Source organism: Pituophis catenifer, unplaced genomic scaffold, assembly GCF_029215685.1.
Source record: "Pituophis catenifer annectens isolate HBS135680 unplaced genomic scaffold, rPitCat1.0.hap2 SCAF_16, whole genome shotgun sequence".
Lineage (NCBI taxonomy): Eukaryota > Metazoa > Chordata > Lepidosauria > Squamata > Colubridae > Pituophis > Pituophis catenifer.
Window position 1 is genome coordinate 1,333,349 of NW_027256896.1, and position 21,554 is coordinate 1,354,902.

General features: G+C 44.8%; 2 protein-coding genes across 2 annotated transcripts; one reads left to right on the top strand and one right to left on the bottom strand.

Annotated features, from left to right (window-relative positions):
* Positions 1-1,324: 1,324 nt before the first annotated feature.
* Positions 1,325-17,718, bottom strand: GNPTG (N-acetylglucosamine-1-phosphate transferase subunit gamma). Its single transcript, XM_070955035.1, is given in 13 exon segments — positions 1,325-1,559; positions 1,752-1,899; positions 4,178-4,259; positions 4,546-4,668; positions 12,349-12,431; positions 13,245-13,359; positions 13,885-13,978; positions 16,925-17,008; positions 17,100-17,154; positions 17,261-17,328; positions 17,426-17,477; positions 17,566-17,670; positions 17,673-17,718. Coding segments are annotated over 12 exon segments (1,023 nt in total). The 3' UTR covers positions 1,325-1,559; positions 1,752-1,783.
* Positions 17,719-17,748: 30 nt separating this feature from the next.
* On the top strand, positions 17,749-21,542 carry TSR3 (TSR3 ribosome maturation factor). Its single transcript, XM_070955036.1, has 6 exons — positions 17,749-17,827; positions 17,896-18,121; positions 18,571-18,764; positions 19,170-19,337; positions 20,882-20,945; positions 21,023-21,542. The coding sequence occupies exons 1-6, from the start codon at positions 17,749-17,751 to the stop codon at positions 21,189-21,191; spliced, it is 900 nt and encodes a 299-aa protein (XP_070811137.1). The 3' UTR covers positions 21,192-21,542.
* The last annotated feature ends 12 nt before the right edge of the window (positions 21,543-21,554 follow it).

Below are 21,554 nucleotides of genomic sequence, written 5' to 3' on the forward strand. Positions count from 1 at the left end.
GGCAGACCTTAAACAAACCCGTTGTTCATTATGGGGCACTTTTGCCCCAAACCAGAAGTAAACGCCTGTTTTCATCAAAAATATGAATCACAGCCATGTGACTGGAGGATGCTGCAGATGGCCATAAATGCAGGTTGGTTATGGAGCACCCATAATGCAGCCATGTGAATTGAGGGGCGGGGAGGAATGGGGGGCTGGCTGTCAGAACTTGGAACCGGGTCGAAAGGGCCTTTAGGGAGGCCCATTACAGCTTTGAATGTTTGCCAGAGTTGAGGGTTCCCTGGATCACGCACAAAGCTTTTTTCAACACAATTGAGATAAAGGTTTGGTTCCCAGCACTCTTATACACGAGTCCTCAAGGTACGACAGATGGAGCCTGCCCGTTACAGTTGCAGAATGTTCCCCATCCCTGCTCTCCCTGATGTCCTTCAATGAACGAACATCATTTGCAGAATCTTGGTAGAACCTATTTCCGGGCAGGTTCCACTTAATGGTCTCCATCCCACTTAGTAAGAGAGACTCCTGGCTCATTGCCTTTCCAAGAGTATGTACTTCACTGAAAGCAAAAGTGGTTACAGAAGGAGTGAAGTGGAATCTGCCTGCTTGGCACAAAAGATGCAATTAACTTTCTCCCCTGGCCAACCCCGTTGTCAGTCAGTGTCCAATTAAAAGTCCTCTGCTGGTTTAGGTAACGGATCCCTCAGTTGGCACCTTCTCCATCTCGGCTTTTTTTGGCTGACTTTCTGTTCGACTGACGCATTTCACTTTCTGGGCTGGCACGGCTTGCCTCCCAAACTGCCCTCCTTTCCTCCCGCATCCCAGTCTCTTCCCTCCCTCCACTGCTCCTCACTGCTAATGCCCACTTTACAGTAGGCTTTGCGCTCCTATGAAAATCTGAGGCGGTGATGCTAGCGCTGGGGAGCGGCTGCAAATGCCAATGAAGCTTTGCTCACTTGCCCACCGCTTGACTCCAGCTGTGTGGCCTAGTTAGGGTTAGGCACAGACCTGTCCTGGGAGTTGGGAACCTCTGGCATAGACCATTTCATCCTAGAAGCTGACAGCATTGATCCCCACTCCTTCCTCTCCCCCATCTCAGCACAAGGAGCTTTATTATAATCTTCCAGAACTGGCGACACCAACGTTTCTCTCTCAAAAGGAAGTTCACAGGCGGATCCGGTCAAGAAACATTTTGGTATAGGAAACCATGTCAGTAATTCAGATTAAAACTGATTTTTTTTACCCAAAATGAATAGCAAATCTGTTTCTTGTGGTCCAGAAGGAAATGTATCCCCCAAAGTCAGTAACAGACACAGAAGGTGCAGCATTGTTTGAACACTGGATTCTTTATTCAAAGGTCCAAGACAAGATATTCTTCCAAGTCCCACTGAGAAAAGAAGGGCCACAGCAGCACCAGCAGGACTGTTGAACGTGTAAGGCTGTCACTCCTGCTCTTGCTGTTCCATGTTTGCAATGCCTGAATTGTCCAGTTGCCATTATCCACAAAGGAGCGGAGTCTGGTAGCTCAAGCCACCGTTTGCTGTCCTCGCATACAAGACTCTCTGTTATGGAGGGAAGGAACACGGTTGAAGGAAGCTGCCCACGTAAAATGCAATGACTGAGCTCCCCATTTTCCTGCCAGCATAATCACAAAAAGAATTCCAAATGGATAGAACTTCTGAATGAATGTTGATTTGAATAAAATAATATGGTTATGGATTATTAAAAATCGTATGTGGATGAAAATACTTTACCGAAGCTGGGAAAAGCGGACAATTCAATTTTCTCACAAGACGTCCTGAGTTTCAGCATCTCCATGCCTGTTAGCATTTGAAATAGTGCTAAGATCTGACTTTTTTATCCCGAGTGCTTGCGGAATATGATTACCATCTCTGTTTCCAACTAGAACACAGGGGGGAAAAAACTACTTTATACAAGGTTAATCGAAGAAGTCATAGAATATTGATAGAGTTGAAAGGGACCTTGGGAGTCTTCTAGTCCAACCCAAGTGCTGATGGCTAACCTTTTTGCTGTCGTGTGCCAAAAGTGGAGAGAGCGCAGGGGGGCTGTGTGTGTGCATGCCCGTACCCATAATTCAATGCGCCGAGCCCCCCCCCCCACGCATGCGCGCGTGCCCTGTGCTCTCCCTGCTTTTGGCACGCAATGGCAGGGTGGGCCAGAGGCTTTCTAGGAGCCTGGGGAGGGCGAAAATGGCCTCCCACCCCCACCCCAAGGCCGGAAATAGCCCATTTCCTGACTTCTGGTGTGTGAAGACTACATATCTGAGCAGTTTACAAATGTCAGCATGTTGCCCCCAACAATCTGGGTCCTCATTTTAGCCGATCTTGGAAGGATGGAAGACTTGAGTCAATCTTGAACCCGTCAGGATCAAACTCCTGGCAGTCGGTAGAATCGGCCTGCAATACTGCATTCCAACCACTACCCCATCACAGCTCATAGATAGTAAATAAATGACAGGTTAATAATGTGAAAATAGAATTAATTTAAAACTTTTGGGGGACCTGTTTCAAGGTGTGAGAAACTAATATCGTTGCAATATATTTATCAGTATTCATCTAGGAGGGATAAAATGTGTATAAATGTTAGTGTCTTTTTTAATGCACCTTTTTAAATGTCTTTGTGTTTAAATGTCTGTTTAAAAAAATGGAATTTGTATTTTAACTTTTTAAAAAATAAAAATAAATTGCAAACAAAATCAAAATAATTGTGGTAACTGTCAGCTGAGACTTCTTAAAAAGGAAAATGAAGATAGCTTGGTCTCAAAGTTATACCAAGGAAGAAGAAAACTAGGAGGCCCCTAAATGAGCCAATGTGGCTGAACCAGCAGCCCCCTATTCAAGGAGACCCCAGCCCCAGAGAATGCAAAGCCTCATCTCAGAAACAGAGGAAAGGAAAGGACAAGTGGGAAATAAGAGAGGCAAAATCCAGCAAGAATGTCTTCAACTATATCAAAGGCAAAGGAGATGGCTTATTAACATGTGAAAATTACAATTATTATTTTATTATTATTAGCTTTTTATCCTCCCTTTTTTATAAATATATCTCAAGACTAACCTAATACCTCAAGAGCATACCTAATACTAAAGCCCTAGGTAAGACCACACCTAGAATACTGCATCCAGTTTTGGTCACCTCACTATAAAAAAGATGTTGAGACTCTAGAAAAAGTGCAGAGGAGAGCAACCAGGATGATTACGGGATTGGAGACTAAAACATATTAAGAACAGTTACATGAACTGAGCATGGCTAGTCTAGTGAAGAGAAGAGAAGGACCAGGGGAGACAGGATAGTAGTCTTCCAATACTTGAGGGGCTGCCACAGAGAGGAGGGGGTCAAGCTGTTTTCCAAAGCACCTGAAGGTCAGACAAGGAATGATGGATGGAAACTGACCAAGGAGAGATTCAACCTAGAACGTCCTGTACAACAATGGAAGAGTCTGCTTATGGTTTGTGGGTTTTCCATCTCTAGAAAGTTTTAAGAAGAGGCAGAATAGTCCCATTCATGGATATATTAATTGGCTTTCCTGCATATTGCAGAAAGCTGAACTAACTGATTGATCCTTGTGGTCCCTTCCAACTCTACAACTAACTTCAATTACAGCATCAAGTTTAAATTTCAGATTTCTGGTGCTTAAACCAACATGAAATAATTTTAAGACTTCAAAAATTCTAACAGATATTTTGTTCCACTGAATTTCCCTGATTTTGGAAAATGAAATTTATCACTGTTGTATTAGTACAGGTAAGCCTCACTTTATGACCATGACTGGGATTGGCAACTGTCACTAAGTGATGTGGATAATAAGATATCATATGCTTCGGATGGACTTACAACCTCACTTACCCCACAGTCATTAAGAGAGTCCCTGTGGCTCGTTAAGTGAGAGCACATGGCTGTGACTTGCTATTTTACCCCTGGCTTCTCCATTAACTTTGCTTGTTGGAAACCAGCTGTGAAACATGCAAGAAGCAGCTGTGTGAGATTGCGGAGTCCTGCAAGGATCCTGAATCTCAATCACAGGCCTGTAGGGAGGCTAGGAAGTTTGGAAGGACCAGTCATAAAGTGACTTTTTCAGTGCTGTTGTAGCTTTGGACAACAGCTAAATATGGCAGTCATTAAGCAAGGCAGTTCTTCAGAAGGAAAAATATTGCAAACTTACATAGGATGGTTTCATATGCAATTCCATGCTGGGTTAGTAAATCTGACAATTTCTGCAGATCATTGGAAAGTCGCTTATATTCCTAGAAAAAAAAAGGAGAGTAACTTCACATTGATTTTACCACAAAAACAGAATATATTTATACAAAGTCCAAGAGAGACGAAACAGCAAAGTGGAGAAGCTGTGAATTCAGAGAAATCGTCTGCAGTTTTTTCGAAGATTATCTTTAATTTAACCATCATTAGCAAGACAGTTCTGAGATTTCACTGATGCCCTATGTGAATTAATTAGACAGCCTAAAATAACCGCATCTAAAACAGCAAGGAAACCCAGTCAACCACAAGGGACTGTCCAAAGAGATCCTGTACCTTGCTGCACTTTTCTACAGAGTCAAATTCCAAATGTTGAAGTTGAGTGTCCTCTTTTTTCTCTCTTGTTGATTTTAAAAGGGAGCCTTCTTCAAACAGCTCTCTCAATCTTTTCTTGTATCCCTGAAAACAAAAGTAATAGTTACTTTAATTTTTCATTTTGGAAGGCTCAGATTAAGACACCGAAGACATTTTTGGTTGATCTCAGAAACTAAGCAGGGCTGGTCAGATGGAGACAATCTAGAAAGTCCAGGCTTATAGGCTAAACCACACACACCTTTTTTTTAAAAAAAAGAAAAGAACATTCTGGAAAAAGGCAATGGCTTAAGGTTAAAAATTAGCCAAGGGTTGAAGCACTCAACTGGGACTTCTTTTTCTTTTTTTTGTTTGCAATTTATGTTGCCATGCATTTGTTTATTCCATTTCCCTGTCAAACACAAAAATTACCTTTGAAAACATTGTCAGATCAATGCTCCTCATTGCATCATAAAGTCTAACATCTGCTGCAAATAATTGGGTACTAAAATGGAAAATGGATACTATTTGAAAAGCAAAATATGTACACTTTCAAGTCCTCATCAATACATTGTTTCACTCCAGAGGACTCTCAGTGGCTTACAATATCCAAACACAATTTTAAAATATTAAAAACATCACAGACCCTAACAGAGGAGAAAAACAACCACAGCAATGAAAAATACAGCAGGGCTCCACTAAACACACCAATCTCAGGACTGGGGACATAGCTGGATCTGGAGCCCTGAGAGGGCAGGTGCCATGGATACCTCTTCATTTCATTTCATTTCATTTTATTAAATTTGTATACCGCCCTACTCCTGAAGGACTCAGGGCGGTGAACAGGCACAAAATAAAACACATAAATACAAAAGTTAAAACATGATTAAAACCCAATTAAATAATTTGTGCCCGAGACAATTTAAAACTCCCAATAATTTAAAACGAATTAAAATTTCAGTTTAAAAATTTAAAAGAAGGGGAGAAAATTAGGCCAGGCCGGCCTGCTGGAATAGGAGTGTCTTCAAAGCACGGCGGAAAGTGCGCAGATCCGGGATCCTCTGTATCTCCGGGGGGAGCTCGTTCCAGATAGTAGGTGCCCCCACAGAGAAGGCCCTCCCCCTAGGGGCCGCCAGTCGACATTGTTTGGCTGACGGCACCTGGAGGAGCCCCTCTCTATGAGAGCGTAGCGGCCAGTGGGAGGCTGTTTGTGGTAGTAGGAGGTCCCGTAAGTAGCCAGGTCCTAAGCCATGGAGCGCTCTAAAGGTGGTAACCAAAACCTTGAAGCGCACCCGGAAGACCACCGGGAGCCAGTGCAGCTCGCGCAGGAGACGTGTCACATGGGAGCACCATGTTGCTCCCATAACCACCCGCGCGGCCGTACTCTGCGCCAGTTGGACCCTCCGCGTGCTCCTCAAGGGGAGCCCCATGTAGAGAGTGTTACAATAGTCCAGGCGGGAGGTAACGAGGGCATGAGTGACTGTGTGTAGGGAGTCCCAATCCAGAAAGGGACGCAACTGGCGAATCAGGCAAACCTGATGAAAGATCCTCCCGGTCACGGCCGTCAAGTGCTCTTCTAAAGACAGCCGTGAGTCCAGGAGGATGCCCAAGTTGTGAGCCCTCTCCGTAGGGGCCAGCGATTCGCCCCCAATAGTCAGCGATGGCGTCAACTGACTATATCGGAACGTCGGAAACCACAGCCACTTGGTCTTAGATGGGTTGAGCCTGAGCCTGTTCCTCCCCATCCAGATCCGCACGGCCTCCAGACTCCGGGACATCACTTCAAGGGCATCGTTGGGGTGGTCCGGGGTGGAGATGTACAGCTGGGTGTCATCAGCGTACTGGTGGTACTTCACCCCAAAACCACGGATGATCTCGCCCAACGGCTTTACATAAATGTTGAACAAAAGGGGCGAGAGGACCGACCCTTGTGGGACCCCACATATGAGAGGCCTTGGGGTCGACCTCTGCCCCCCTGCCAACACAGACTGCAACCGGCCGGAGGGAAAGGAGGAGAACCACCGTAGTACAGTGCCTCCCACCCCTAACTCTTCCAACCGGTGCAGCATGATACCATGGTCGATGGTATCAAAAGCCGCTGAGAGATCTAACAGGACCAGGACAGAGGAGCACCCCCTGTCCCGAGCCCTCCAGAGATCATCAACCAACGCGACCAATGCCGTTTCCGTGCTGTACCCGGGTCTGAAACCCGACTGGAATGGATCCAGATACGTCGTCTCATCCAGGTGCTGGGGAAGCTGTTGTGCAACCACACTCTCGACAACCTTTGCCACAAAACGAAGGTTGGAGACCGGACGATAATTAACCAACATTGCCGGGTCCAGGGAAGGCTTCTTGAGGAGAGGCCTCACCACTGCCTCTTTCAAGGCGGTGGGGAAGTCACCCTCACCCAATGAAGCATTTATAATCCCCTGGAGCCAGCCTCGCGTCACCTCCCGGGAAGCCAGCACTAACCAGGAGGGACACGGGTCCAATAAACAAGTGGTTGCGTTCAGTCTGCCCAGAATCCTGTCCACGTCCTCAGGGGTCACAGGATCAAACTCATCCCAGATAACATTCTCAAGACCTGCCCCAGTCCCTCCCCCTGAGACTACCCAGTTGGAGTCCAGATCTTCCCGGATCTGAGTGATTTTGTCATACAGATACTGAACAAAATCCGGGGCTCTACCCTCCAAGGGGTCCTCCCGCGCTTCCTGGTGGAGAAGGGAGCGGGTCACCCTAAACAGGGTGGCCGGGTGGTTATCTGTTGACGCAATAAGAGCAGCAAAATAACTACATTTCGCTGCTTTTATCGCCACTAGGTAATTCCTAATATGGGATCTTACCAGTGTCCAATCCGATAATGAAAGACTGGCCCTCCAACTACTCTCTAGGCGTCTTTTCCGGCGCTTCAACTCCCTCAGCTCCTCAGTGAACCAAGGAGCCAAATGAGATCGACGCCGGGTCAGAGGCCGCAAAGGGACGACCTGATCCAGAGCTCCAGTGGCTGCCCTATCCCAGGTGGCCACTAGGTCTCCAGTCGAGGCGTGTGCCAGAGCCTCGGGAAATGGCCCAAGCTCCATCTGGAACCTATCAGGTTCCATCAGGCACCTGGGGCGGATCCATCTTACCGGCTCCGCCTCCCTGCGGCGGGGTGCAGCGGTTTGAAGGTCGAGACGAAGGAGAGAGTGATCTGACCATGACAAGGGCTCGGTAACTATATCCCCTATCTCAAGATCACTCAGCCACTGTCCAGAGACAAAAACCAGATCCAGCGTGTTTCCCCCCGTGTGGGTAGGGCCATGAATTAACTGGGTCAGGTCCATGGCTGTCATGGAAGCCATGAACTCCCGAGCCACCTCAGACGCCTCACCCACGGACGGCAGGTTGAAATCTCCCATGACCATAAGCCTGGGGGTATCAACTGCCACCGCGGCGATGACGTTGAGTAGCTCGGGCAGGGCTGTTGCCACGTGGCAGGGAGCCAGGTACGTGATCAGCAAACCCATCTGAACCCCATGACCCCACTTCACGAGGAGGGACTCACAGCCGGCCGTCTGAGGAACAGTGGCTTCCCTCGGTCTCAGACCTTCTTTAATAATAACCGCTACTCCCCCGCCCCTGCCCTGTAACCTCGGCCGATGGAATGCAAGGAAACCTGGTGGGCACATCTCAACGAGGGGGACCCCCCCTCCTGGCCCAACCAGGTCTCCGTAATACCCGCCATGTCTGCTCCCCCCTCACAAATAAGATCACAAATGAGGGGGGCTTTATTTACTACGGACCTGGCATTGCACAGCATCAGCCGAAGGGTCGGGTCCTGAGGGTCTGTGCAACCTGGGGAATGGGTGGAGCCTTGGGGGCCGGAGCATGTGGGAGAAGGCTCTTCCAAAGGCTGTTCCAAAGGCTGCGACTATCAGCCTGGTAAGGTAATCCAGACAAGAATCCAGGTGAACTAATTCTACTATTGTACGGCTACCTTAACAGAGTTTTGCAAGTCAGAAAGAACACCCCCCTGCCCCCGCGTTGCTTTTACAGCCCAAGAAACTAGGGAGGGTCCCTTCTGAAACATTTCTCCTGCCCACATTCCCACTGTGGGCTAAGCTGCCTCTTATCTGAATATTCCCCTGGCACAGTCTCTTGATTTTATCTTTTTCACATACCATCCCAAGTGCCCCTCCCGCAACAGGCAACAAGTCACTATAAACAAGGCAGCTGGGTGTAATCAGCAGTCACAAGGTGGGTGTAGAAATAGCAGCATTTTACTGCCCTTATGGAAGCCCAAATATCTAGAGCTGTCTATCTAGATCCGTTCCAGTCGGGTTTCAGGCCTGGGTACAACACGGAAACGGCATTGGTCGCATTGGTTGATGATCTCTGGAGGGCTCGGGATAGGGGCTGTTCCTCTATCTTGGTCCTATTAGATCTCGCAGCGGCTTTTGATACCATCGACCATGGTATCATGCTGCGCCGATTGGAGGGGTTGGAGTAGGGGGCACCGTGCTGCGGTGGTTCTCCTCCTTTCTCTCTGACCGGTCGCAGTCTGTGTTGGCAGGGGGACAGAGGTCGACCCCAAGGCGCCTTGTGTGTGGGGTGCCGCAAGGGTCGGTCCTCTCACCCCTTCTGTTCAACATTTATGTAAAGCAGCTGGGTGAGATCATCCGTGGTTTCGGGGTGAAATTCCACAGTACACTGATGACACTCAGCTGTACATCTCCACCCCGGACCACCCCAATGATGCCCTTGACGTGATGTCCCGGTGCCTGGAGGCCGTGTGGATCTGGATGGGGAGAAACAGGCTCAGACTCAACCCTTCCAAGACTGAGTGGCTGTGGCTCCCGACGTCCCAGAATAGCCAGCTGATGCCATCACTGACTATTGGGAGCGAGTCGTTGGCCCCCACGGAGAGGGCTCGCAACTTGGGTTTCCTCCTGGATGCATGGCTGTCCTTAGAAGAGCATGTGACGGCTGTGGCCAGGGGGGCCTTCTATCAGGTTTGCCTGATTCGCCAGTTGCGTCCCTTTCTGGACCGGGACTCCTTGCGCACGGTCACTCATGCCCTTGTCACTTCCCGCCTGGACTACTGTAATGCTCTCTACATGGGGCTCCCCTTGAAGAGCACCTGGAGGCTCCAACTGGTCCAGAATGCAGCCGTGCGGGTGATTGTGGGAGCGACATGGCGCTCCCATGTAACACCTCTCCTGCGCGAGCTGCACTGGCTTCCGGTGGTCTTCCGGGTGCGATTCAAGGTGCTGGTTACCATCTTCAGAGCGCTCCATGGCTTAGGACCTGGGTACTTACAAGACCGCCTGCTGCTACCAATAGCCTCCCATTGGCCAGTACGCTCCCACAGAGAGGGGCTCCTCCAGGTGCCGTTGGTCAAACAATGTCGAAGGCTCTGTAGGGGCACCTGCCCTCTGGAACGAACTGTCCCCCGGGATACGGAGGATTCCCGACTTGCGCACCTTTCGCTGTGCTCTCAAAACGTTTTTATTCCAACAAGCTGGGCTGGCCTAATTTTTAAACTTTTTTAATTTTTAAAATTTTAAAACAGGTGTTTTATTTGAATAACTGGGCCGAATTATTTAATATGCTTTTAAATCGTTTTTAAATTTTATATTTGTGTGCTTTTACTTTTGGCTGTACACCGCCCTGAGTCCATCGGGAGAAGGGCGGTATATTAATTGGAATAATAAATAAATAAATAAAAATATGAGTTATTATTTGCAGTGGTGGGATTCAAATAATTTAATAACCAGTTCTCTGCCCTAATGACTGGTTGGGTGGGTGTGGCTGGGTGGATGGGCGTGGCCAGGATGGGCATGGCCAGGGGGTATGACACTCAACCTCCTGCAGCACTCTGCCAGCCAAAACAGTGTGTGGGAGTTAATTACAGAATGTGGGCTTTGCTTTGTGATATCTAGATCCAGCAAGCAAGGGGTATGAACTGCACAGAAAAGAGTTTTGTTTGGTTATGAAGAAATATCCCCAAAATCAGATGTACACTAAATGTAGACTGACTTTTAGCTACACATCTCTCCAGCAAACAGCAAATTTTGACGCTCCAGGTAAAGAGGATTCATTTTAGGATAAGTAACCACAGTTTGCATGTTGGAGGTTCCTAAAGGAATGCTAGGAAACTCTGTGCAGAATAGTCCTTCGCTGCCTGAGGCTGTAGAGACCCGGCACCAATCAAAACACTTTTTGTGAAGCAACTGATCAACACTGCCACTATTAAATGAAAATAAGAGCAAACTCCACTCCTTTCTAGTACTGATGAGGTTACCTAGTTTGGTAATGAAACAGATACAAGAAAACCATCAAGCTCAGAGAGCATCAAGGAACCCACAGTTCAACCCTGAGCTACAAATATTCTATCGATAAACACTTTTTGGTGAGAGGGACTCAGAGCCTGCCTTATATGAGATAGCTCCCAGTGGATTTCATTCTAAATTTTGATATGATTTCTGTAAATAAGGAATGTAGAATTATAATGGCTGAGTATTTGATCTGTCACACATCCCCCCTCCCAAAAAAAATACAAAGCTAAGGGATAAACAAATAAAAAACAGATTTGAAAAAAGAAAAGGCTCAGGAAAGAAAGAATGAAAGTGTAAGAAAGAGATAAAAAGAATGACTTCCCACTTTCTTTGGTACAGATATAAGTAAAAAAATATATCCAAACTCTTACTCTAAGATTAACATTTGTCTACATTATTTCCATAATTCCTTATTTAATCATCAAAGCCCAGATCAACTTGTAATTTCAGTTTCTCACAAAAAATCCAGTAATGGTTCATATCACTTTAATCACTATTAACGAAACCACAACTGATTTATTTAATTGCATCAAACTCTATAAATAAAACAGGAATGGAAAAATCCTAAACTCTAGTCTAGACCCATGCTTCTCAACTTTGGCAACTTTAAGGTGCATGGACTTCAATTCCCAGAATCCCCCAGGCAGCATGAAGTTTGCCCATCTTAAAATTTGCCAAGACTGAAAAACACTGATCTACAGGTAGGGATTTTTCCATTCCTCTTTTACTGGTTCCTACTTACTTATGAGCAATCTTAATGCAAAATCCCCATTCCCAACTCACCCTAGAGCAGGGGTTTTGGGCCTGGAAGGCCTCCTGCACCAACAGGAGAGCCAAAATGGGCTGGGGGGGCACATGACGCCCCCCCCCCCGGCCCATTTTGGGTCTCCTGCACCACCCTGGAAGCCAAAATGGGGCGCACGGAGGGACTCCTGGGAGGGGCAGGATGGGTGGGTCCAGCCAGAGGTGGGATTAGCCAGTTCTCCAAAATGGGCAAAGTTAACAACCGGTTCGCCTGAATCGGTGCAAACCAACTGAATCCCACCTCTGATGATTTGTATTTATTGGGTTCATCCTGACTTTCTCCAACAGCACTTCAACAATCATACATTTAGTTCCCAGGGATTTCAGTGCACTTAATCTAGTCCTCTGTGGCTTACATTAAACAAGTTGATGCAATATATACTCTGTCTGTGTGTGTACACACACACCCTTTTAAAAAAATCAGAAGCTTAAGAGGGCTAAATTTGGATGGACACCACCAAGAAATCCAAAAGCTTAAGGCTGCACTGGTAAATTAACGCAAAAGAGTAGATGGCAGTCAGTGGTAGACCAGACCCACATTTATTATCAAGGAAATTGCAGCCATCCATTTAGCGAGCAGAAATCCAACATGACTCAAGGGTTCACTTTTTTAGTTATTTATCTTGATATATATTTATATTAGTATAAGATAAAATGCGCACACCTGTTTTGTGATTAAGTCATCATAAAGCAGTTGTTCAACTTCATCCCACTTTCTCTGAAGAGCTTCAGGCAAGGTTGGATAGACTGTAGAGAAGAAATGATGGCTCTTTGAGCTCTCTCTAGACTCCATTTCCTCAAAGATTAAGTTCACAGAGGCAGAGGATTACCATGCAAGCACTTTTACCATTCCTTAGATGCCATTAAGTACCACTATCAGCCACATCCTTGCTGGCCAAGGGAACACGAATGAGTGAAAAGGAACATGTTTGGGGAAGAATCTTATGCTCACTCAAGGAGACAAATGTTATAACAATTCTTCCCACAAGTTAATCGATTCATCGGGCGTTATGGTAACCTTGATTACTTTAAGGTATAAGATGAAAGCTTTACCTTTAACAGAATAACTGACTTCAGCTTGACCAGTACAGAAATGAAAAGTGTAGGTCGGTTTCTCTGATATGGCGACCGGCCAGTCCTTTTGGTAAGAGACCACTAATATCATAGTCTAATCTTTCCAGTGATTAATACGGACATTTTAGCAGCAGTGAACATTCTTAATTCTTTGATTTATAACTTTACCAATCCTCACCCCTTCCTGGGGAAAAGGGGCAACTCTGGGTGCCAACGAAGTCTATGGAATTGCAAGGGTTACTGGGTTAGTTACCATCAGTTTAGCAAGGCCAGTGGACTTGTGTGTTGTTACTTGTCATATCAAAAATCAAGGCTAATTTGCAGAAACCTTTAGTTCTTGGGATCATGACACAGCAAGAAATGTTTGGGAACAAAAAATAGTTTGATATAATGGACTTATTGAACATATACAATGTCAAGATTGGAGTATAAATTGCATTGTTTCAGTTTTCTGCTTTTAATCCAAAGGAGGAATTATTTTCTCACCTAAAAGAGAATGTGGGTGACAAACAAGCGGAGTTTCAAATGTAAGAGAATAAATGCAAGTGCTTGGTTCAGATACTTGAGCCAATCTATTGTTTTTTCCACATACAAGAAGTACCTGAAAAGCAGAGGTTTGAGAATTTATTACCAGAATTCATAAACTTAACTAATTTCTCTAAATCACAGACCAGTAAAAAGAGACCTAATTAATATAATGTGCTCAATGAACTTGCAATATTTGACAGATAAAGGGAAACATTATATGTATTACAGCTAAGCAGTTGCAAACTATTCAGTGATGAATAATATATTTACATAATAAATAAAGTATATCTAACTAGATTATCAAAAATAATGTTGATTGAAATAGGAAGTGAAGTATTAAACTAGGAGCAAACAGGCTCAGACTCTCGTCCACTCTCAGCTGCAGAAGCTCATTGGGTAACTCTGGGCCAGTCCTGTATTCTCAGCTTATCCAACCTTCCACAGGATTATTATTGCAGGTGGTGACACTAATATGCTGCTTAAACTGCTTATAAAAAGGCAGGATACAAATCAAATCAAATCAATCAATCAATCAATAAATAAATAATACAGAATGTAAAGATATATGTTGGCTTCTTTATTAGATCAAATTCTTTACCTTTGTTTCTCTATTTTTTGTTTCACAAGAATCTCCTTCTCTCATCCACATACCAACAAAAGTGTTGTTTTCAATTTCCCATTCATGCCAGATTCTAGGAAATAAGAATAATATACTTCAGATATTTCAAAGAAGGCCACTGGCAGTTTGATTTCAAGCCCAAGTTTAGAACAATTTGCTTAGGTCACCCTGATACCAGGGGATGAATCAGGGTTAAGCCTTGTTTATTTTTCTGGATCTCTCAGCAGCTTTTGATGCTAAAAACAAAGATATCATTTTAGCAGTGTTAATGTTTACTTCCACTCATAGATGCTGCTTTTAGAAAGGAATACTACTAAGAGCTACTCTTTGTATCTGCAAAATTAAAGAGTCTTGTAGTGTTTTATCTTATACCTGTAGCAAGAAACTATAGCATTAATCCAAGAATCAGAAGCGAAGCGCACCAATATGCAGTTGACATTTGATGCTACTCCATTTCATTTATATGAAGTCATACTGTAGAAATATTGAATTTAGGGATGTAAATCGTAATGGGCCAAATTGATCTGCAACTTAGATTTACTTGACTAACCTCCCCTTAGTTCAGGGAGCACAAAACATCTTCTCACTGTTATTAACATTAGCAACACACTTTACTGTGCAAAGTCCTTAAAATGGATAGTTCTCCTGAAGAGAGAAAAGAAGGGAGGCCAAAATGGCTCCTGCGAGCCAGATTTCCTGCCCAACCCGATGGCCCCAAAATGAGTCCATTTTAAAAAGATCATTTTATTGTTTCCAAACCCGTGATTGGATTCTTATCCTGAGACAGTATATGAATAATTGAAATACAGTAAATACACCATCAAATCATAGGTAAATACAATGCTGTATTTACGTGAAAGAATTAGTAGCCTCCCCCAACCCACTTTTCAAATAGTTAATCTTTAAATTAGGAATTTCCAGAAATTACATCATCAATTTTTCAGCTTTCAATCTCCCAAATGATGAAATTTGTTACAGCAGTCCATAACAATCCATTCAAAAAAAAAAAAAAAAAAAGATAACAGGTAATCCATTCAGTCATTCAAAGCTTTAATATCCAAATGTCCAATTGTTTTTAAAGTCTCCAAATCTTTTTTTTTTTCAGTAAAAGTTGAATAGAAAAAAGAAGTTAATGGGCTCTCAGTCACGCGTTCCTTGCCGCCCCAGTTTTCCAGATGTGGTTGCGGAGCACACACCGCACCCACTCCTCTCTCTCAGCCTCTCTTCTCCACCCTTTGATCATCCAGTTAGTTTAAGAGAAACTTTCAAGTGATAAAATCAAGTCAGTCTCACCACGATGACACAGGCTGTTTCTTTACTTTCTCTTCTGGTATAGCCTCCACAGCTTTTTAGCGACTTCCTGGTCGCTTTCCCACTGTGTCCAATTTGAGGAGCTTCTTCTAGTCTTCCTAGGGGTTTGCAGCCCCCCTGGATCGACCAGTATGTGCTCCTCTTGTTGGTTGTCTCTTCAGGACACTTTAGGTCACAAAAGACCCTTGGACATCGGGGATATCTAAAGAGTAGCCACTGCTTTTGGCTGCACCTTCTTCTTCTTTTTTTTTTTTGAAAGATTGAAAAAAGTTTTTTTTTCTTGAATACCACAGTTCCAGAGGCAAGTTGTTACACTGACTAACTGTTCTGTCAGGAAGTTTCTCCTTAGTTCCAGGTTGGATCTCTCTGAAGAGCTTCCATCCATTGTTTCTTGTCCTGCCTTCAGTGCTTTGGAAAATAAATCAACCCCCTCTTCCCTGTGACAACCCTTAAAATATTGGAAGGCAGGTAATATACCCCTATACCTCTTAGGCTAAACATAACCTTAGCCAGTGATTGTATGATTCAGCCTCCAAGTGCCGTATCATATAGAAAGGGTGCATCTTCTCTGCACCCTTTCTATAGCTTCAACATCTTTTTGCCATTCTTCCAAGTCCCTGTGAGGTACAACACATTCCTGTCCAAAGTCCCTCCTGTAGGTAAACCATAGTCTAGAAATCCAAAGTTCTCTTGAAAGCACCATCCCTTGTGACAGGGGGTTTACTTCTAGAATCCTCCATTCCCTCATTGGCTGTTGACCTTTTGTTGGAAGTACAGATGAGAACACCACCTGTGCTCCTATCTCTTTGGCTTTCATGCCTAGCTCCTCATAGTCTCTTGATATTGTTTTCAAGCTCTTTGTTTATCATTTGCCCCAACATGAAAGAGACAATAATAATTGATGGGCTTGATTAATTTTCATCCGGTACTGTTTTAAAATACTGTCTTCAGCCCTGCACCACTTTCCAACTCTTCTTTGATTTTTTCCAAACACTTGCCATTTGCAGCTGCAACCACATTTACAAAAACTGTCTTCCCACAATTCCTACCCCTCACTTCCACTTGAGTGTTTTGGTAGTTGGGTACATTACACAACCCCATAAATTATATCCCTAAAAATGACTGATTTTAGAAACAGAATAACAGAGTTGGAGGTCTTCTAGTCCAAGCCTGTTTGTGCGGCTGCCTATGCTTCTATATCTCCTTCCAGATGGTAGGAGAATAAAGAAGGGCTGACCAGGTAATTAAGGATTAGAAATTGTGTGGATTTTGAGATACACTCCCGGGATTGATTAAATATTGTTAATATTTGGCTTTATTAGTAATCCTACACATTTGGAATGTTTGGAAAGTTATGGGGGAATAATGAGGAATTTTAAAAATATTAAATATTAGTAATTTAGTAGGGGGTAACAAATTCATGGCACAAAGAAATGTTATCTATGTTTAGTGTCCAATCACACTTGGCCAATAAAAAATTCTTCTTGTAAATGAATCAATGAGAAAAATGATAAAGAATTATTGTTGAAGTTGGAAGATTAGGATTACACATACTTATTTGCATTATTATTGTTAGCATTTTTAAAAAAGATTTGACCCAGTGAATACATTGTCCACAAAATATGTATGGTGTGAAAATATATATATATATAAAAAAAAAACAGACAACAGCGAAGAGGAAGGTGGCTGTGGAGCTGGATCCTCTTACCCGAGAATCCCGCTGTAGGCATTCCATCGGAAAGTTTGCTCGTGTTGGGTGACGTTATAAAATGGGCAGAACTCGTATTTATACCTAAAATTTCAAAATAAGTCAGAGATTTATTTCCACTTTTTAGAAGGCGGTGATTTTTAAAATGCACGTCTACGGTAATTAAACAACTTACGTAGATTCCACGTAAGCAAAGCATTTGCCCGCCAGCCTAAAAAGATGTTCAGGCCCTGGGAAAGGAAGGGGTTGAAATCCGATCAGGCTCGAAATGATGCCGCCTGGCGGTTGGGAGACCCCGCAGCCCCGCCGGACCCTCCCTCGCCCTGCCCGGCTCACCCGAGATGGGGGAGGGCGCCGCTTTGGGCTGGAGCCGGTTGGAGGGCGGCAGGAAGGGGTTGTTCAGCCTTCTCGGAGACGGAGGGGAGACAGAAAGACAGAGACCTTTCAGAACCGCGGCGCGCGAGGACCAAGCGCCGCCCAAGCCCACCGCCGCCGCCTCACCCGAAGCTGTTGGGCTCCTCCACCACCTTCATCTTCCCGGCAGCCGCGAGTCCTGGAAGGCGAGAGAGAGAGCGAGAGAGACGGGCAGCCACGGCAGAGGCCCCGGCAGCGCCTCGGGGGAAGGACGGCCATCTCCTCACCTCCCGCCAGCAGCAGCAGCGGCCAGGGGAGCCGGAGCGGCCACAGCCTCTTCCCCGCGGGGCCCCGGGCCGCCATCTTCGCGCCTCCGGAAGGGGCGGGGCGTTCTCTTCCGGAGCCACTCCCTGCGATTGGCCGACGGTGGGCAGAGCCATTGGCTCGACCCGGAAGCGGAAGAATCGGAGATGGGCCGGGGGCGGCGGCGGCGGCCGAGGCGGCCGGGCGGGGAGCGATGCCTGGAGACATTCCCGGAGGCGCTGGGCGGTGAGGGCGGCGGCGGGGAGGCCGGGCGGGCTTCTAACGCTCCCTGACGCGCCTCCTTTTCTCCGCAGGCTGCTTGGAGGATGGCGGCGAAGGCGAAGAGGCGAGGGCCGCGGCCGGAACGCCGCACCGCCTGTGCCCGCTGGCCATGTGGGACCTGGGCCAGTGCGACCCGCGGCGGTGTACCGGGCGGCGGCTGGCGCGGAAGGGGCTGGTGCGGACGCTCCGCCTGGGGCAGCGCTTCGGGGGCCTGGTGCTCAGCCCCGCCGCCGCCCGCTTCCTCTCGCCCGCCGACAGGTGAGCGCCCGCTCCCCCGCCTCCCCCTCGCCGGTGCCCGCCTGCTCATTGGCTGCTCTTGGGGGGCTTCGGCTGCTAGAGGAGCCTGGCGGAGCGGATCGGTTCATGGCCTCCCGGACCCGTTGCTTGGTTAAGCTGCCGGCTCCCTTGCCAGCTCCACCCTGGGAACCCTGTGGAAGCTCCTGCGCTGCCTCCGCCAATCGGCCTTTTGTGACTGGCGTCATCTGACTGGTCCAGATTCCTGAACACTTTCTGAATTGCAGCACACAGAATCCAAACATTTGTGTTACTGATTTTAAAATATTTGATTGTTTGCAATGTGGCTTTCGTAGTATGATGGTAGCTTTTTGACCCTTTTTCTTCTTCTGGCAGCCTACAAAATTAATCTGATTTCCTGACAAGTCAGCAAAACAGAAATATCCCATATTAAAAGGCAAGTGTATTTTCAGGGAGGTTGTGACCCAGAATGGAGTTGCCGTGATTGACTGCTCTTGGGCAAAGCTGGACAAAACGCCGTTTAGCAAGATGAAGGGAAGTCATCTCCGGCTGTTACCCTACTTGATAGCTGCAAATCCAGTGAATTATGGACGGCCATACAAACTTACTTGTGTGGAAGCTTTTGCAGCTACCCTCTGCATTGTAGGTGAGCTGCAATAAATATTGTTTGGATTCCTTATTTTACAGATTAGAGGAATATTTATATATACACATATACATACATATTTGTCTGTAGCTGTTTGTCATGTGAGTGAAAAAAAGTTGTTCTGCCAAGCATTTTTTTTTTTATTGTGTTGGTTTATTACTAATCTCATCCAAGATTCTGGGTAGTTTATAAATATAAAATAGAAAGAAATATAATAAAATGCCATGATACATAGACTACCAAAGCACAATTCTTGACCCATGGATAAGATAAAATCTCAAATTCACAAGCTTCATATATAAGATTCTTTTAATAGCCTTGACTGAGAAGTATATTTCACCAGTAAAATATGCAAATTACCTTTGAAGTGTTTGATCGTTGCTGAGGTTATTTTCCTTATTTTAGGACACACTGATCTAGCCACAGTTCTTTTGCAAAAATTTAAATGGGGAAGTGTGTTTCTTGATCTGAACAAAGATCTTCTGGAAAAATATGCAGCATGTAGCTGTGAAGAGGAAGTGTTAAGGGTTGAGAATGAATTTCTGAACCATGTCCAAGAAAAAGATGAAACAGGTAGGACATCCCAAGTTTGTTTGTTTTTTTTTGTTGTTGTTGGTTTTTTTTTGGCTGCTTAGAGAAAAAGATAGAATTGAATTGGCGAATTAGTGATGCTTTTACCAAAATTTTAAAGTAAATTTAAATATTTGGGTCAAGATAAAGTGAGAAAGAAACCACTTAATCACACACAGGGGATAGATAGTCCACATTAATTGGACATATGTCGATATGACAATTTGAACCTGGTCATTTGTGCCTCGAATAAGAACTCTATTGATATATTCAATCATTTATTTTTTATTTTATTTTAATTATTATTATTTATTTATTTATTCTGGTTAACATTCCAAGAAAAAGTGAGGACTCTTTTATCCATAATCCATGAGAAGTAATCATAATGGTGAACAAACAGTGGGGATTTCTCAGTGGTATCAAGCAGCCATAATAAATGTCATTAATGCTGTATTAATGCTCCCAAATACAGGAAGGAGCCCTCCCCCAAACCCCTAAAATGCCCTCACAAATTGATGATGATTTATCCCATACCTGTTCTTTCAAGTCTCCCAACGGCACATTCATCACCCTTCTATCTGACTCCATCCATCTTGTTGCTGGGTAACCTCATCTCTTTCCTTCCATCTGGGAACAGCATTGGAGACTTTTTTTAATGTGTCCAAAATAGGATAATTTGAATTTGCTCATCTGTGCCTCGAGTAAAAACTCTGTACTGATATATTCAGTGGTTTGTTTTTTATTTTATTTATTTTGCTATTCACAGTATTCTCAATTTTCTCCAACACAAGTTCAAAGGCTCCAAAGCTCTTCCTATCCTGCTACTTTAAAGCCCACCTTGGTCTGTCCCACTCACTCCAGCGGGATGATGCCTACTACACATCCCATCTGACAACCAATTTCAGCTGGCAGGGTGCAAGAGAAGAGCCTTTTTCTGCCCGGCCCCACCCTTGTCTCTCACCTGACATGACATTAGCCCCTGCACTTTCCAAAGAACCTTAAAATCTGGTTCAGCTGTCTGATCTGTTGCTTGGCATATTACAGCAGGTCTCCTGTAGCCTTCCAACTTGATAATGACTGGAGCACTAATGTAACTTCATGCTGTAGGACTAGAGGTTCTTGTAAAAGTATGGAAGATTTTCTAAACAGTCTTGGACAGTTTTCTAAGCAGTCATGTCTACTACATAGAATTCCATTATACTCCTCACATCTTTGTGAGTTTTTGGAATAAGTTACAGTCCATTGTCACCTTTTCGCACACCAATTTGAGATTGGAGCCTCCTGCTGAGATCTTTTGAAAGACTTTCCTTGCTTTCCATGCTGCTTCCATCTTCCCATCCCTAGCAAAGCTAATGCAGAATAATTCAGATTCGTTCCTGAAAATTACTTGGCGAATCCTTCCTCTGCCAGAGAAGCTGGTGGTTTAACATTTGTTTGGGATTTGTGGATTTAATGAGGAATTTAAATTAATAGTTGTTACCTTATTTTTCTGGCAGGTCAGTGGATGGGGACTTTTATTTTAATAGTCTTTTATGTTTCCCCCCCAGATCCTTTTGATGTTGATTCAGGAAAGGAATTTTTTATACTCAACGGGCCTTGCAGAACCACAGAGTAAGTTTTCTAAAGGATTCCTTTAAGAGTTTCTAGAGATCATTTGTTATAGAGTAACCCTGATCTCCATTTGTTAGAGCAACTGCTGCAGATGAAAGCTCCTCTGAGGAGACCCCTGAGGACAGCGACAGCAGCAGCAGCAGTAGCAGCAGCAGCAATGAGGACCTGAACACAGCCTGTTCTGGAGCCAGTAAATCAGCCGCATGGAGGCAAAAGAGCATTCTCAAAGAGAAGAAGTTTCACTGAATCTAGTAACAAGGTTTTGCTCAGAGTTAGGATACAAATTGGACGATGTTCTTCCAGTCTGAAATACTTCATTCAGCCCATGGGCCTTGTCTATCAACTGAGCTGTGTGATGAACTTCATTAATACACTGCTTGTCAAATATAATTTTACTAATGCAATATCCATATCCTGGTCTTATTTTTTTACTTAGCATCTCAGTTAATTATTATTCCAAGAATTGTTTTGAGATGATGGAGGAAAAACCAGAAGCAACTTCCTCATATCTGAGATCACTACTTTTTGGTTATTTGCTATTTCGGTTCTTAATATGTTGTGGATGGATAGTTGATAATAAATGCTCTAAACCAAAAATTACAGTAGAAA

Bases quoted from the DNA above. Each gene is read 5' to 3' on its own strand.
- TSR3 (XM_070955036.1), top strand. From the start codon at position 17,749: ATGGGCCGGGGGCGGCGGCGGCGGCCGAGGCGGCCGGGCGGGGAGCGA. The intron at 18,122-18,570 runs GTGAGCGCCCGC...GTGTATTTTCAG, and splicing joins TTCCTCTCGCCCGCCGACAG to GGAGGTTGTGACCCAGAATG. The intron at 18,765-19,169 runs GTGAGCTGCAAT...TCCTTATTTTAG, and splicing joins AGCTACCCTCTGCATTGTAG to GACACACTGATCTAGCCACA.